The sequence below is a fragment of the Dipodomys merriami genome, unplaced genomic scaffold (genome assembly GCF_024711535.1).
Source record: "Dipodomys merriami isolate MVZ:Mamm:240054 unplaced genomic scaffold, mDipMer1.0.p SCAF_7, whole genome shotgun sequence".
NCBI lineage: Eukaryota > Metazoa > Chordata > Mammalia > Rodentia > Heteromyidae > Dipodomys > Dipodomys merriami.
Window position 1 is genome coordinate 8,798,117 of NW_027206290.1, and position 13,728 is coordinate 8,811,844.

General features: G+C 33.2%; 1 protein-coding gene across 2 annotated transcripts in view; it reads right to left on the reverse strand.

Annotated features, from left to right (window-relative positions):
• Nucleotides 1-13,728, reverse strand: part of Adgrl4 (adhesion G protein-coupled receptor L4) — a 110,756-nt gene that overhangs the window by 44,895 nt on the left and 52,133 nt on the right. For both annotated transcript variants that reach the window (XM_070007389.1, XM_070007388.1), the window contains exons 4-9: nucleotides 10,535-10,684; nucleotides 10,086-10,156; nucleotides 8,329-8,508; nucleotides 8,043-8,226; nucleotides 6,179-6,295; nucleotides 841-1,040 (exon numbers count right to left, since the gene is read on the reverse strand). In XM_070007389.1, the coding sequence (XP_069863490.1) occupies nucleotides 841-1,040; nucleotides 6,179-6,295; nucleotides 8,043-8,226; nucleotides 8,329-8,508; nucleotides 10,086-10,156; nucleotides 10,535-10,684 (902 nt within the window). The remainder of the gene's footprint in view (nucleotides 1-840; nucleotides 1,041-6,178; nucleotides 6,296-8,042; nucleotides 8,227-8,328; nucleotides 8,509-10,085; nucleotides 10,157-10,534; nucleotides 10,685-13,728) is intronic.

Sequence of the window (13,728 nt, forward strand, 5' to 3'; positions counted from 1 at the left end):
CTTCATTATGTTTACGATTGTCTAGGTTTTTTTTTTTTTTTTTTTTTTTTTTTTTTTTTTTTTTTTTTAAAGTGCGGTTGTGAGGCCTGAACTCAGGGCTTGGGCGCTGTCCCTCAGCTCTTCAGCTCAAGGTTAGTGCTCTACCACTTAAGCTACAGTGCCATTTCTGGCTTTTTTCTTTTTGCTCATGTGGTGCTGAGGAATCGAACCCAGGGCCTCATGCATGAGCCACCTTCCCAGCCCCGATTTGAGGTAATATTTACCGATTCTTTTCTCCTCCCTCTCCCTCTCCTTCTATCTATCCCTTTCCCTTTGCCTTTTCTTCTCTCCCATCTACTCTGCCTTTCTTCCTTTCTCCTCTCCTTGTATATTTCTTTTTATTTTTAATCGTCTTGCTTAGTCTCTAGAGTACTGTTATTACAGGGGTGCACCATGATCACCATGATGCTTAGCTTACATAAAGTTTTTTTTTTCCTTTTATACATTCAGTTACTGTTTATATTAAATTACTGCCAGAGCTGCTCTCGTTCTGATCTTCCCAATCTCTGATTACTGAGTAAGCTGACAATATAGGTGAACCACCACACCAGGCCTTCATAAGAATCAAATGTTTTATAAAAACGTTAGTTGAGATCTAGATTTTCCTACAACCCACTAATAGCATGAATAAATACTCAAGTTCAAACCTCAGCACTATGAAAGAAAACAAATACAAAGGTCAAAACCATTCTATTCTTCTAGTTTGATTTGAAAGCTGTATGTTGAACACCCAAATAAGCAGAAGTTCCCTTCTCTGGGTATATTACAATTTTAACTAGCAATTCTAGGAAAACAAGTTACCTTTATGTGACTCAGTGTAAATGTAACTTTTTCAAGTTCATACAGGGTGGATGGGTTTGAGGTGACCGAGGCAGAAACTACTGAAGAGATGACTTGTTCTTCCTCCTCAATGTTTTCACCAGGTTCCAGTAAAAAATGGTCAGATGAGGAAAGCAAGGGGCCAATACCCTTGTAATATAAAAATGCCACTGCAACATTGCCTAGCAATCAAATAAGTACGTTAGGTGAAATTTTTGGAACTCCAAAGAACAAACGTAAGCCCTTAACACAAAATTAAACAGACAGAAATGTTACTCTTAGAAGTCACATGAAGACTCAAATGGAGCCCATGTTCTATAAGCCCATGCTACATTATCAATCCAGGTTAACTTTTATATTCACTGGCCTTTCATAACCAAACCTCCATTCCATTCTCTATAACAAACTGTAGTGAGAAAAGTAGTTCTATGTTCACTACAATAAATTATAGTTAGAAAATTAGTCCTAGATAAGTCTACATCTAAATCTTAATAAAGAACCAGAGTGAATCCCCTTGAGAGAGAACATTTTGAGTGATTACTTCCACGTGCACATATGTGACTTAGAGAACTTAAGAGAAACAATTACCCATCTATGAAACTATACAAGAACTGAAAGAGCTGGGACCTGACACAGACTTTAACTTTGTGCTCCATGCAGGGATTTCTGTTTAATACTGAAAACATAACAACAACAACAACAACAACAGTACTGATAACATATACAGTCCCCAGAAGGAAAATGGCTTCGGGATGCAATCATTAAGATAATCCCCTGGTACTCCTCAGGTGTAGTATATTAGACCATAAAGCTACAGTGTTATGGATACAAATATTGATCCCACTGTCAAAAATGATTATGATGATACTGGAAACTTCTGCAGTCCAGTAAAAAGTAGTATTCCTTCTGTATGATTAGATGAGGCAGGAGTTGGCAAGTGTTGCTGCTACTCATGTTCTGTATCTTAATTTGAAAAGACACCAGAAGATATCTTTGTTTAATCTAGGTGCACTACTTAATGCATATTCCTGGTCTACAGCTTTCTTGTTTGTTTAATTTGCTTGTTTCTGTTTCCTTTTGTTTTGGCTCTGAAGCTTGAACTTAGAAGTCTCATTTGAACCAAGTCTCCACTTTCTTTTCTTTCCATTTAATTGGAGATAACATGAGCAGACAGGCTGGCTCTGATCTCAGACCTCAGCCTCCTGAGTAGCCAGTACTATAGGCATGAGCCACTGGTACTAGACCTAATCTGCTCCTTTGAAAACTTTTGTCAAAGAAAGAAATGGACATGAGTCTAACATAGTAACAGTAGTGAAACTATGATTCCTAGTTATGACAATTATTCTAAAATTTGCTGGGCATAGATCAAACTCTGGCAAAGGACCTCAAAACTTTTCTTGGCCAGTCATGGGTGTGAACTCTGGGCTTGGGTGCTGTCCCTGTGCTCTTCAGCTCAAGGAAAGTGCTCTACGGCTTGATCCACAGCACCACTTCCAGTTTTTCTGGTGGTTAATTGGAGATAAGAGTCTCACGGACTTTCTTGCCCAGGCTAGCTTTGAACTTCGATCCTCAGATCTCAGCTTCCTAAGGATTACAGGCACGACCCACCGGTGCCCAGCCTGAAAACTTTTTAAATCAACCAATATCAAGTTTAAGGGGCTGTGACTTCTCAGAGACGATAATTGGAGAAGGTCCAGTATCAAAGGAAGTATCAAATTAAGGTAGATTAAAAAATTCTAACAATTACTACTATCCTGTCTAAAGATAAATGATTATTCTTATCAATGTTTTACTCTGGACAAGGGCTTCCTCAAAATGCTCTAAAATCTCTTTTGATCACCCTTGGGAAAATTGTTTCAGTATGTGTTCAATCTCAGCATTTTGAACCTCTTGTGAATACTAAAATTTGTCACTAATTCTAGATCCCATGTAGATTCAACCCTCCTTACCATAATCAGTGCCTTATCACAAAATTAGGGGTTCATACCTCCTCATTTTTTCTTTAAAATATTTGTGCTCTAGATCTTAGTAGTATATTTCTCTAGATAAAAGGTACTCTATGATTCAATGAATAGCACAAATACTTTAGCATTTACTTAATGTAAATAGCTCTGCTAAAATTCTAGAATTTCCACTTCAGAACTAACACATTCTTTTGTTAAAGTTTTAATTTATTGTGTTTCTGAATCTCTATTAAGAAAATTTTGGCCTGTGCCAAGGAGACCAACGGTTTCTTCTATTCAGTCCTGTAATGTTTTCCGGGTGTCTGCTTTGACTCCGAGGTCTTTGATCCATTTGGAGTTGATTCTGGTGCAAGGTGATATATAAGGATCTAGCTTTAGTTTTCTACAAGTGATTAACCAATTTTGCCAGCAACAAATCAAAGAGAAGTTGGACAAATGGGTTGCATGAAGTTGCAGAGCTTCTGCATGGCAAAGGGCATAGCCAGCAAGATCAATAGAAAGCCCACGGATTGGGAGAAAATCTTCACTAGCAATACAATTGGATAAGGGTCTCATATCTAAAATATACCTGGAACTCAAAAAATTAAATCCCCCAACAGCAAATCCTCAAAGAAACAACTGCCCAATAAATAAGTGAGCTAAAGACTTAAAGAGAAACTTCTCTGAAGAGGAAATAAGAATGGCCAATAGACACATGAAGAAATGCTCAACCTCTCTAGCCATAAAAGAAATGCAAATCAAAACAACATTGAGATACCACCCACCCCAGTTATAATGGCTATAATCAAGAACTCTAATAACAACAGATGCTGAAGGGGATGTGGACAGAAGGGAACTCTACTGCATTGTTGGTGGGAGTGTAAATTTGTTCAACCATTTTGAAAAGTAATATGGAGGTTCCTCAAAAGACTCCACATAGAGCTCCCCTATGACCCAGCAATTCCACTTTTGGGCATTTACCCGAATGATCACAAACAAGACCCTACTAAAGCTATCAGCACAACTATGTTTATTGCAGCATTATTTACCACAGCTAAGATATGGAACCAACCCAGATGCCTCTCAGTAGACAAATGGATCAAGAAAATGAGGTATATATACACAATGGAATTCTATGCCTCCGTCAGAAAGAATGACATTGCCCAATTTGTTAGGAAATGGAAAGACTTGGAAAAAAATTATATTAAGTGAAGCAAGCCAGGCGCAAAGAAACACAGGTCCCATGGTTTCCCTTATTTGCAATATCTAGTATATGTCTGAGACAAGTAGAAACAGTCAGATAAGTTGATGTTAGACGAAATGCAAGATAAGGACTAAAATTGTTTTTCTTTCTTTCTATTGTTTCTAACATATTTATAAGATGATTTCTTTGTTGCTTTGTATGTCCCTCCCACATGGTATAACCCGTATTTTCACTGCATTTGATGTGGGTTTAATTTGGGGAGGGGAAGGGAAAAAACAAATTGTTTAAATAGGGATACAGGTGGACCCATTGCAACAATGAGATGTATAAGACATTATGTCGATAAATGAACTTTACAACTTTGGGGGGCGGGGGCAGGGGTGCTTGGATGGTAAGGAGAAACAAAGGAGGAGGCAACAATGCTTGATAAGAAATGTACTGATTTCCTTGCTCATGTAATTGTAACCCCTCTGTACAGTATTTTCACAATAAAAAAACTTATTAAAAAGTTTTAATTTAGCAGTCCTTTTTTGGATTTAGCTAGTTTAATTTCTTATCTATATTTCTTTGAAATGAACTTAAGAAAGATTCATATTACTATAATCCAATTCCAAGTTATTGTCCAAACTACCGTAAAAGTATTAGGGAGAGAGAGATTATAAATTTTCCTTCATGCTAAATTCTAGAAACAATGTTTCTATCACAGTCAATGCAATGGATTCTTTAGAGGTTCATTTGCACATTTAAAAAATGAATATGTTATTAATGAATTTCTTCAATAAGTAAAATCACTTGTAGACAACATCCAGAAGATGTGAATGGTTTGTAAAATTTGCCCTTACTTTTAAGTTCCAACCTTGAGGAAAACATATTTTCTCATTTTGATTTTTTAAGGGCATATATTACTGTCACTGAAAAAATGTCAGTTTGCTTGTGTTATCATTAAATATAACAAAGCTACTATACAAACAGACAGTATCTATTTGAAGTATTAGTTCTGTGACAATTTTATCATCTGTTACCCTAATAGGTATTTTCAATATCTTTCCCTCAACTTTAAGCACTATTCAAGTAGTCTTTAAAATTTCAAGTTTAATTTTTTTTAGATATGATTTTAAATATTTTCTGTATGTTTGATTGGTTAGAATATGGTAATAGAACAAGAGTTAAGAGTTTAATAGCAGCATGACAGTCATTTTCCTTTGATAATCATTTGTTGCTTACTTTTGTAAAAAAAATGGTAAGAAAAAAGTAGTGAGGATAATATTGATGGGTAAGAAAAAAAAATTTTACCAGTAAAGTAAAATAAAACAAAACAAAGTGAAATAAAAAGAAATTCTCCTGAGAATGCATGTGTATATGCTTTTAGACATAAAGAAAATAATCATTTGATGATATGGTGTCTATTTATGAGATCTCTGGCATTTATTTTATATTTTTTCTATTTATAACCATATTTATATTCTTTGAGAAAATATTTCAACTTAGGTCTCCCTAAATAATGTAGTTTTACCCTTCTGAGAAGTTACAACAAAAATTCTCCTAATAGCATTCTACTTAGCATATTGTTTCAAGAGAATAAATAAATAGTTATATTAAATGATATTAAAATCTAGGTAAGTGACAAGAAAAGCTGGTTGGGCTGATTTCTTAGTTAATTACCTCCTTTCTAGTTCTGGTTCTGTACTACTTGCTGACATACATGATGGCAAACTCATTAGCATTGCACTTCAGTTTCAAAATGCATCCCACAGTGGGTGTTGCATGCCCATGAAGTTGCCTTCTAGAATAGCATTCTCACTCAAGAGTTTAAAAATGGTGCTTTAGATTAATTGAAGAGTTTACTGTGGAAAGGCTGAGAAATGACAAGTGGAATGAGCTGTCTAACCCCAAACAATAGCTATTTTTAACATATCTCAATTTACTTTCCACCCAATGACAAATTTGGTTTAATGGTTAAGAGTAAGTAACCTAGATATTTTCAGTTAAAAGTCTTCTTAGGTATTTGTATCAGAAAGAAAATTTCAATTAATATATAAATATTCTGTATATAGATATCAAGTACTTTTTCTATAGAAAGGCCCATGTCAGTTTTAGATATGCATGATATAATTGAACACATGAGTATTGCACATTCATTGGCATATTATATATAAGATGTTTAAAGTCTTACCATCTGAATCATATGTAGTTTTCCTCTTTGGAAATATTTTTATATAATCTCCTTCCACATTCATATGAGGATGGATATGTTTCATGTGATATGAATCAAAAAGGAAAACTTTGAGAGCTGCAACAAAACCATAAAAATCATAAATCCTCTGAAATTATTTTAATCAACATGTATTATCAAAGTATTTACATAGACATAGCTCCTTCAATCATTATATTTCAGCTAATAGATAGCAATTAGAATAAATATCATGAACATATTTGGATAAGATTATGTATAACTAAGTTGAAAAGTTTAAAAATTTTTCATTTTTCTATAGCACCATGGTTTAATCTTTACTGACGCTAACAAAAAACAAAATATACATGAATTCAGAGCCACAATTACTAAACAATGAGATGTAATTATTACATCTTCAAGTATAGTATGCATGAAATAAATATAGCTTTCTACCTAAAGAGTAATTGAATTAAATTCTCGAGTGACAATTTCCTTACATACTATATATTTACTTTATAAATACAGAAACAGAAATGTTATATATATGTGTAAGGTGCATATACTTATATACATACATATTCATAAATACATGTATATTATAGAATATATAAATTATAAATATAAATAAACATATAAATTTGTAAATAAAATTTAAAAATAAAATTATATGTAATATACGATTAAGTATATACAGGTAAATTTATATATATGTATATCACAATGCTTCTAACCTTAATTTAACAAGTGGTGAATCTTGATAAGATAAAGATTGTTGTAAAACTTCTAGCTATCACAGAGAAAGTGAAATAGACATATGCAATGATTATTTCATAAAATATATCCAGTTTCTTCAGAATAACTTTATAGGCATCCTCAACTTACACTACATTTCTCATTTTTTTTCATTATTGGGGTTTCAGTTTAGGAAACCTTGTTTGCTGAGCAGGCATTCTACCATTTGCACCACTCCTCTAGACCCTTTTTGTTTTGGCTATTTTTTTGAGATGGTATGTATATAGACATCCATGTCAGCCTGGACTTTGATACTCCTATTTGTGCTTCTCTTTGCCAATAGGACAGCAGGCACATTTTGCCTAGCCATTTTGCTTGTCCTGTAGCTTGAGATAACAGATATACACCATTATGCCCAACCAAGATCCTGAATTTTTAAAGTATTATGACTTGATGCCGGGTGCTGGTGGCTCACACCTGTAATCGTAGCTAAATCAAGAGGCTGAGATGTGAGGATTAAGGTTCAAAACCAGCCAGGGCAAGAAAGCCTCTGAGATTTTTATCTCTAATAAACTACTCAGAAAAAGCTGGAAGTGGAGTTGTTGCTCAAGTGGTATGGGGTTAGCCTTGAACCAAAGAAGGTGAGGGACAGTGCCCAGGCCCAGAGTTCAAGCCCTAGGACCAGAAAGAAAAGAAAAGAAAAAAAGAAAGAAAAGAATGAATTTCATGAAACAGGATAATTTCTAATTTACTATTGTGATTGTTTCATGTTATCAAAACACAAAGAATTCAGAAACTAAGATATTAATATATTGTATCATATAGAACTATTATTGGTCATGGTAGATCCCAACAAATTAGAAATGATTAGTAACAATAACCCAGGAGTAACATACTCTGTGTTCTTAAACAGGGAGAGATAGACATGACAGGAAGGGTAACCCATGCAGATACCTTTCACTATGGTACTTTATTCATATTGCTTTCATAATATGAGCCACCATTCATTACTCCTCCCATAAGACTACTACCGATCTAACCAACAGTTTTTCAAATAATTTCCCCACTATCTTTTGGGAATGTCTCATTTGGAAATCATTATTGCTTTAAAATTTTGACTTTCACAACTTACCTACATCAGTAGAATTTGTACCAAACTGAGTGGTCTTTTGGAAGTTCTGAGAAATTCCTAAGGTAGCTTGCTCAGCAGTATGCAGGAGTTTTGTAAGACGCGTCCTTCTGTGATTCATTGATAATTTGTCCCAAATTTCAAATGTATTCTTTTGAACCAAGTTATTCATGGTTTTTACAAATTCCTATTTTTTTTAAAAAAAGCAAGTCTTTAAAACACATTGGAGTTTCACACTGGTCACAAATGTAAAGAAAATATATTAAGAGTTAAAGATCAACATACTCACAGTGAGAGTTGAATTAAAAGATAGGTGCTTGTCTGAGATAGTTTTATTCATATGACCTAGTACTGAAGATGATTGAGCTAATATTTCTATGTATGTAATTATATCCATCAGTGAAAGTTCTGTCCCAGAATTTCTATAGATTTGATGTAGCAAAGTCACAGGGTCATCTGTGTGTCCCATCTAAAATAAAATCCAAAATAAAATTGAAAAAAGAATTTTTGGGGGAGTTCTTTTGGAGTTTCTTTTTTTAGAAGAGGGTATATATGATAAATTTATTGTAAAGCTGGTTTTCTTGTCCTAATATGTGAATAAGTTACCAGACTAAACTTGAACCATAACATTCAGCACAGTAACTTGAATTTATTTTCAATGGATTAGCAAATAACTAGAAAAGCATAGAGGTTATTTCAAGAAGACAAAGAACATATTTGAATAAATAAGCTACAAAAGTAGTTTTTAAAGTAACTTTGTAATCTTCTGCACATAAACATATCCTAACCAATGAACCTATCTTAATATTTGAACTATTTAATACTAATAAATATTTATTCTCTATGTAATAAATTATGAATTAATAACTTGAACAAAATTATAAGGAATTAATAATTCTTTACTGTGTGATCAAATGGACATTTGTTTCAGCTAATAATTACTGGTTACTTTGAGATTTGTACTTTGAATCACATATCAATAATTTTATAAATATTCTATTTTATTCACTTTTTTTGGGGGGGTGTCTGTTGTGGGGCTTGAACTCTGGGCTTGGGCGCTGTCCCTGCGCTCTTCAGCTCAAGGTGAGCGCTAGCCACTTGAGCCACAGCACCACTTCCGGTTTTCTAGTGGTTTATTGGAGATAAGAGTCTCACAGCCTTTTCTCCCCGGGCTGGCTTTGAACCCTCAGTGCTCAGCCTCCTGAGGAGCTATGATTACAGACATGATCCACTGGCACCCGGCTTTTATTCACTTTTTGAGATATTCACCAAATCTAGTTGCATTCAACTATGTCTCCTTTAAAGGTGGGAATGAGTCTTAAGTCCAAAAGAATAGTTTCACATTTTTGTTTGATAACTTTACATATTGAAAACAATTTTTTAATATGATTAGCAACGAAGAAATAACAAAAGTAAAACATCATAGAAAATGGTGGGACAAAGAGTGAACCAATTCAGCAGTGATACTCATTAGACATTACATTGGAAATGAACTTTACAACTTGGGGAAAGGGCAGTCGGAGGGAAAAACTGGGATAAAATAAGGGAGGGAGTGACACTCATTACCTAACTTACCTAACTGTAAACGCCTCTGTGTATCACCTTTACCATAAAATTCTTTTAAAAAAGTAAAATCCAGCTTGGGAAAGACATTACACAGCAAATATTTTTGGAAAGACATTTTGCATACTACCTAAATTAGTAGATACACTTTCTATTTTTCTATATCTTGATTTTATTTAGCACTTTATTCTTATTTCTATTTGTTAATATGCTCCTGTGTTAAACACTTGGCCATTTTGATTCATTAGTTTGTTGTAGTTTGTTTTGTATAAATTGAATATGAGTTCTAAAAAAAGTCTCCTTCCATATTTTAGATGATTTCAAATTAATTCTATCAATGAATTGAATATAATAGTTAGATTTCTGTATTTGAAGAGTTTGAATTTTACAGAAAGTTCAATTGCCAGTTATTCTTTTCAAATATAATATTGTAAGACTTTATAACAGAGACTACAAAGGCAAAATAAGCTTTAATGCACTTACTTTTTTCAAGGTTTTTTTGACACTTGTAGCAATACAGGCATTATCCAAATGGCAATTTGCATCCACATTTTCTAGAGAGAAAAGAGATGACAGTAAGTTTTCCTGATCTATTTGTATTCTGGTTTCTTAAGCTGATCATACTGATGCCAGTGATTTTGATTACCCACCTAAATATTAAAGACACATTCTTAACATTTGAGTTTCTATTTCAGTTTTGAAATGCATAATATTTTACTGAAAATGGAGCAAAATGCTATTAAGAATTAGGAGATGAATTTTGACTTCATAAAACATGCTAACTACATCTTCTAGTAGATAAACAATATCCTCGTTTTAATTAATAATGAAAGAAGGTGGACACTCTTTGTGGAAGTACAGTTCTTTACAAATGTGCAGTCAACCTTTCACATCCTTCTTTGATAATACATAGAACTTAATAATAAAAATACCTTGGCAGGAAGAGCCACCATCAGGTGTGAAGTGAGACTTCCCTGTGGCTGTGTGATAACCATCCTTGCAGACGCAGTGAAACCCGCCATTCACATTTTCACATATTGCATGATCCCCACACACCACTGATTCACTGCACTCATCTATATCTGGAAGTATTTACAAAATTAAAATTTAATTTAGTGCTTCCATATTTGATACCTTGTTGAAAACATATGCACATTGCATAGTAGTTTCATATAAAACTTCACAAGAATGCAAGGAAAATTCTATCATTTAAAACAAGGAAGAGCACTCTTAGTAACATAATGCTTATATATATGCATATATATATAAACATATATATGTATTTGTGTGCATATATATATATATATAGTGTGTGTGTGTGTGTGTGTGTATGTATACACACACACAATTTGGCCTATCCATTTTGAAAGAATATTTATTCTAGTTATTCATCAATTCAAAGTGCTATAGGAATAGCATGATTCTTCAACAAGTTCATTAAAATCATTTATATCATTGACAGTATAAGATGTAGTTCTCAAAAATAAAAGCTTAGGTTTCAAAATATACTGCAAACTATTTGTCTTCTGGTTTTAAGCTAAATCATAACTACTGTTATCTAATCTGCATGATGAAAAATTATCTCACTTTTTTCAAATTTCAATTCTTTGCATGCATTACCCTAAACAGTAACTAAGTCTCAGAGTCGCTTTTATTTATATCTGATACCATACAAATGCTGGTTTTAAGCTCATATACATACTTAATTTAAATATTTATATACTATAGTGAAGTGTGCCTGGAACTCAAATGCAGTAAAAATACTTAGCTTGGATTTAAAGTAAGTAAAAGTAACCCAAGAAAAAAAGAAAAGTCACTGAAGTATTTAGATTATTACCTTAAATTAATGGACACATTTTGTGTCTAAATTAGCTCTGTTATCTTCAAAATACCTATGAGATTAATAAATGAATCTATAATTTTAAATTTACAACTTGACTTCATCTTCTTTACTAGAGAAAGGAGTTATCAAAGTCCAATTAAAATTTCATCTAACTTGTTACCTGAAATTCTTCAAATTTCACACTTAGAAATAAATTCAATGAAGGAATAGAAAACCATCTAACATACAATAGAAAAATGCAGAATTTACACAATCTTTTTGCTACATTCTTAAATTTTCATCAATTAGAGAACTGTTGCTAGATTTTAAAAGTCCATTAACAAACGAATGAGGGTTAGAAATCTTATTCTCCCGCTAAATCTATCTACCTCATGATCTGGGCTATCCAGAAATCCAAGTGCTCTACCTTTAAAGAAGCAGAAACATTATTATAGCAACTTTGTATCACTTTCCTTTAGTTTCACATATACTCAGAAGCTACCACTTCACAAAAACAAAGGGCTGAAAATAGACTATGGGAAAAGACTATGGATAGTACATCAAGAGTAGCATGACAAGGTGAGGTGAATATCTAAAATATACTTGCAGTTTAGATTCAGGTAATTATTTTTTTATGAAATCAGTGAAGAGGATCAACTTGGGACTAAAGCCATAATGAGTTCCTCAGAAGGGCACTGTGCATACCAACTAGAAAAAATTTACTCCATGAAGTTTTGAGTAGAGCCATGCAGTATCAAAAGCAATATGTGGGCAAGGAGATATATCCCTGTATCCATGTTTTATTGTTCCTGATACTATCTATGGCTACTGGTAAGGTGTTCATTTATCTAAATTTTAAGACAATTTGAATATGAAACACTCATAGGAACTTTATCCCCAAACCAATCTCTGAACAGCATAAAAACTATTGCTTTATAAATTCAATTTTCATCTACTCTCTTAGGGCTTTGGGCTTCAATATACACAATCTTGGTGCCAATATTTGACTCTATTTCATTTTCTCCCTGTGCTTCACTCACTACCTTGGAGAATTTTTTTGGTTTTCCTGTGATAACACAAGTCCTCCCACCTCTACTCATTCATCATGCTCAGTAGATACTGCTGATTTTTACTTCACTAAGTGATCTAATCATAATAACAGTTGCTGTAGCAGTATCCAGGGTTAGAATTTAAGATTAATGTTATGTTAGCTTTGATATTCAGACTCAACATTATCTGAAATAATAATACTTATCTCCTCAAAGTAGTATTTTTCTAACTACTGTTTGGTTTAGACTTTTGTTTCTATAATACTTTACTAAGATGTGAACATGAGGCTTACTGAATTTGATATGGTTATGCTAGGCTTTCTTGGAAGTTATTGAGCTCAACACAGTAATGCCAGATTGACCAACCTTACTGGTTGTAGGCCAAGGCAGTCAAGGGAGCTTTAACTTTCCTCACATTGCTGTCTTCCTACCTTTTGCCCTTGTGGCAAAAGGAGAAGATGAAAGGCTTATAAACATATTCCATTTTAAGATGGGACAAAAAAATGATTGGCTTCTATTTTGGCATGAGATCCATGCTATCTACTTTGGGAATCTCTTGCAGGACATAAATGGATTAAACCTTATAAATCTACTTTGTTTCTATTTCCTGCAAGAAAAGGCACTAGATTAGCTAAATAGAAGACCTTAATTAATGTCTCAACTCTCTTACTTAGTCAGTTGTGTAATGTTAGGTAATACCTCAACTAATGTAGCTAACTCAAAAGCGTTCTGTCTGATAACAAATCTGAAGGTGGATGTGAAGATAATAAGAGTAGTACCTACAATATAGCAGCTACCTCTTTTCTAACTGCAAAATCAGGACCAGTGAATATATTCATGTTTCACACTTTCTTAATTTCAGATGCCTGTGCATAGGTACACTTGGAGACACAAACTAATGATGAAATTTCTTTCTAGGTTGTCATGTTCTGGTTATTCCCAAAGCCAAAAGAGATAAAAAAAATTATCTTGTTCTCCAAAATTGCTGCTATGCAATTATTTAAATCAGGCTAAGATTGATAGATCAGATTTAATAACTCATTTTTGCTTACTGCAAACTTATCATTTGAATTTATAAAAGTACTTCAGTAAATTCAAACACATTATTAAAATCTCAGGTAATTTATTATTTTTCACTAAAAATCTTATGCTTGTTTATTATATTTGCATTTATTCAACACAGTATCATTTTATCATCTCTAAAAACATGATTATGTAATGGTTTTGGTTATATACTTATAACTGATCTTAACAA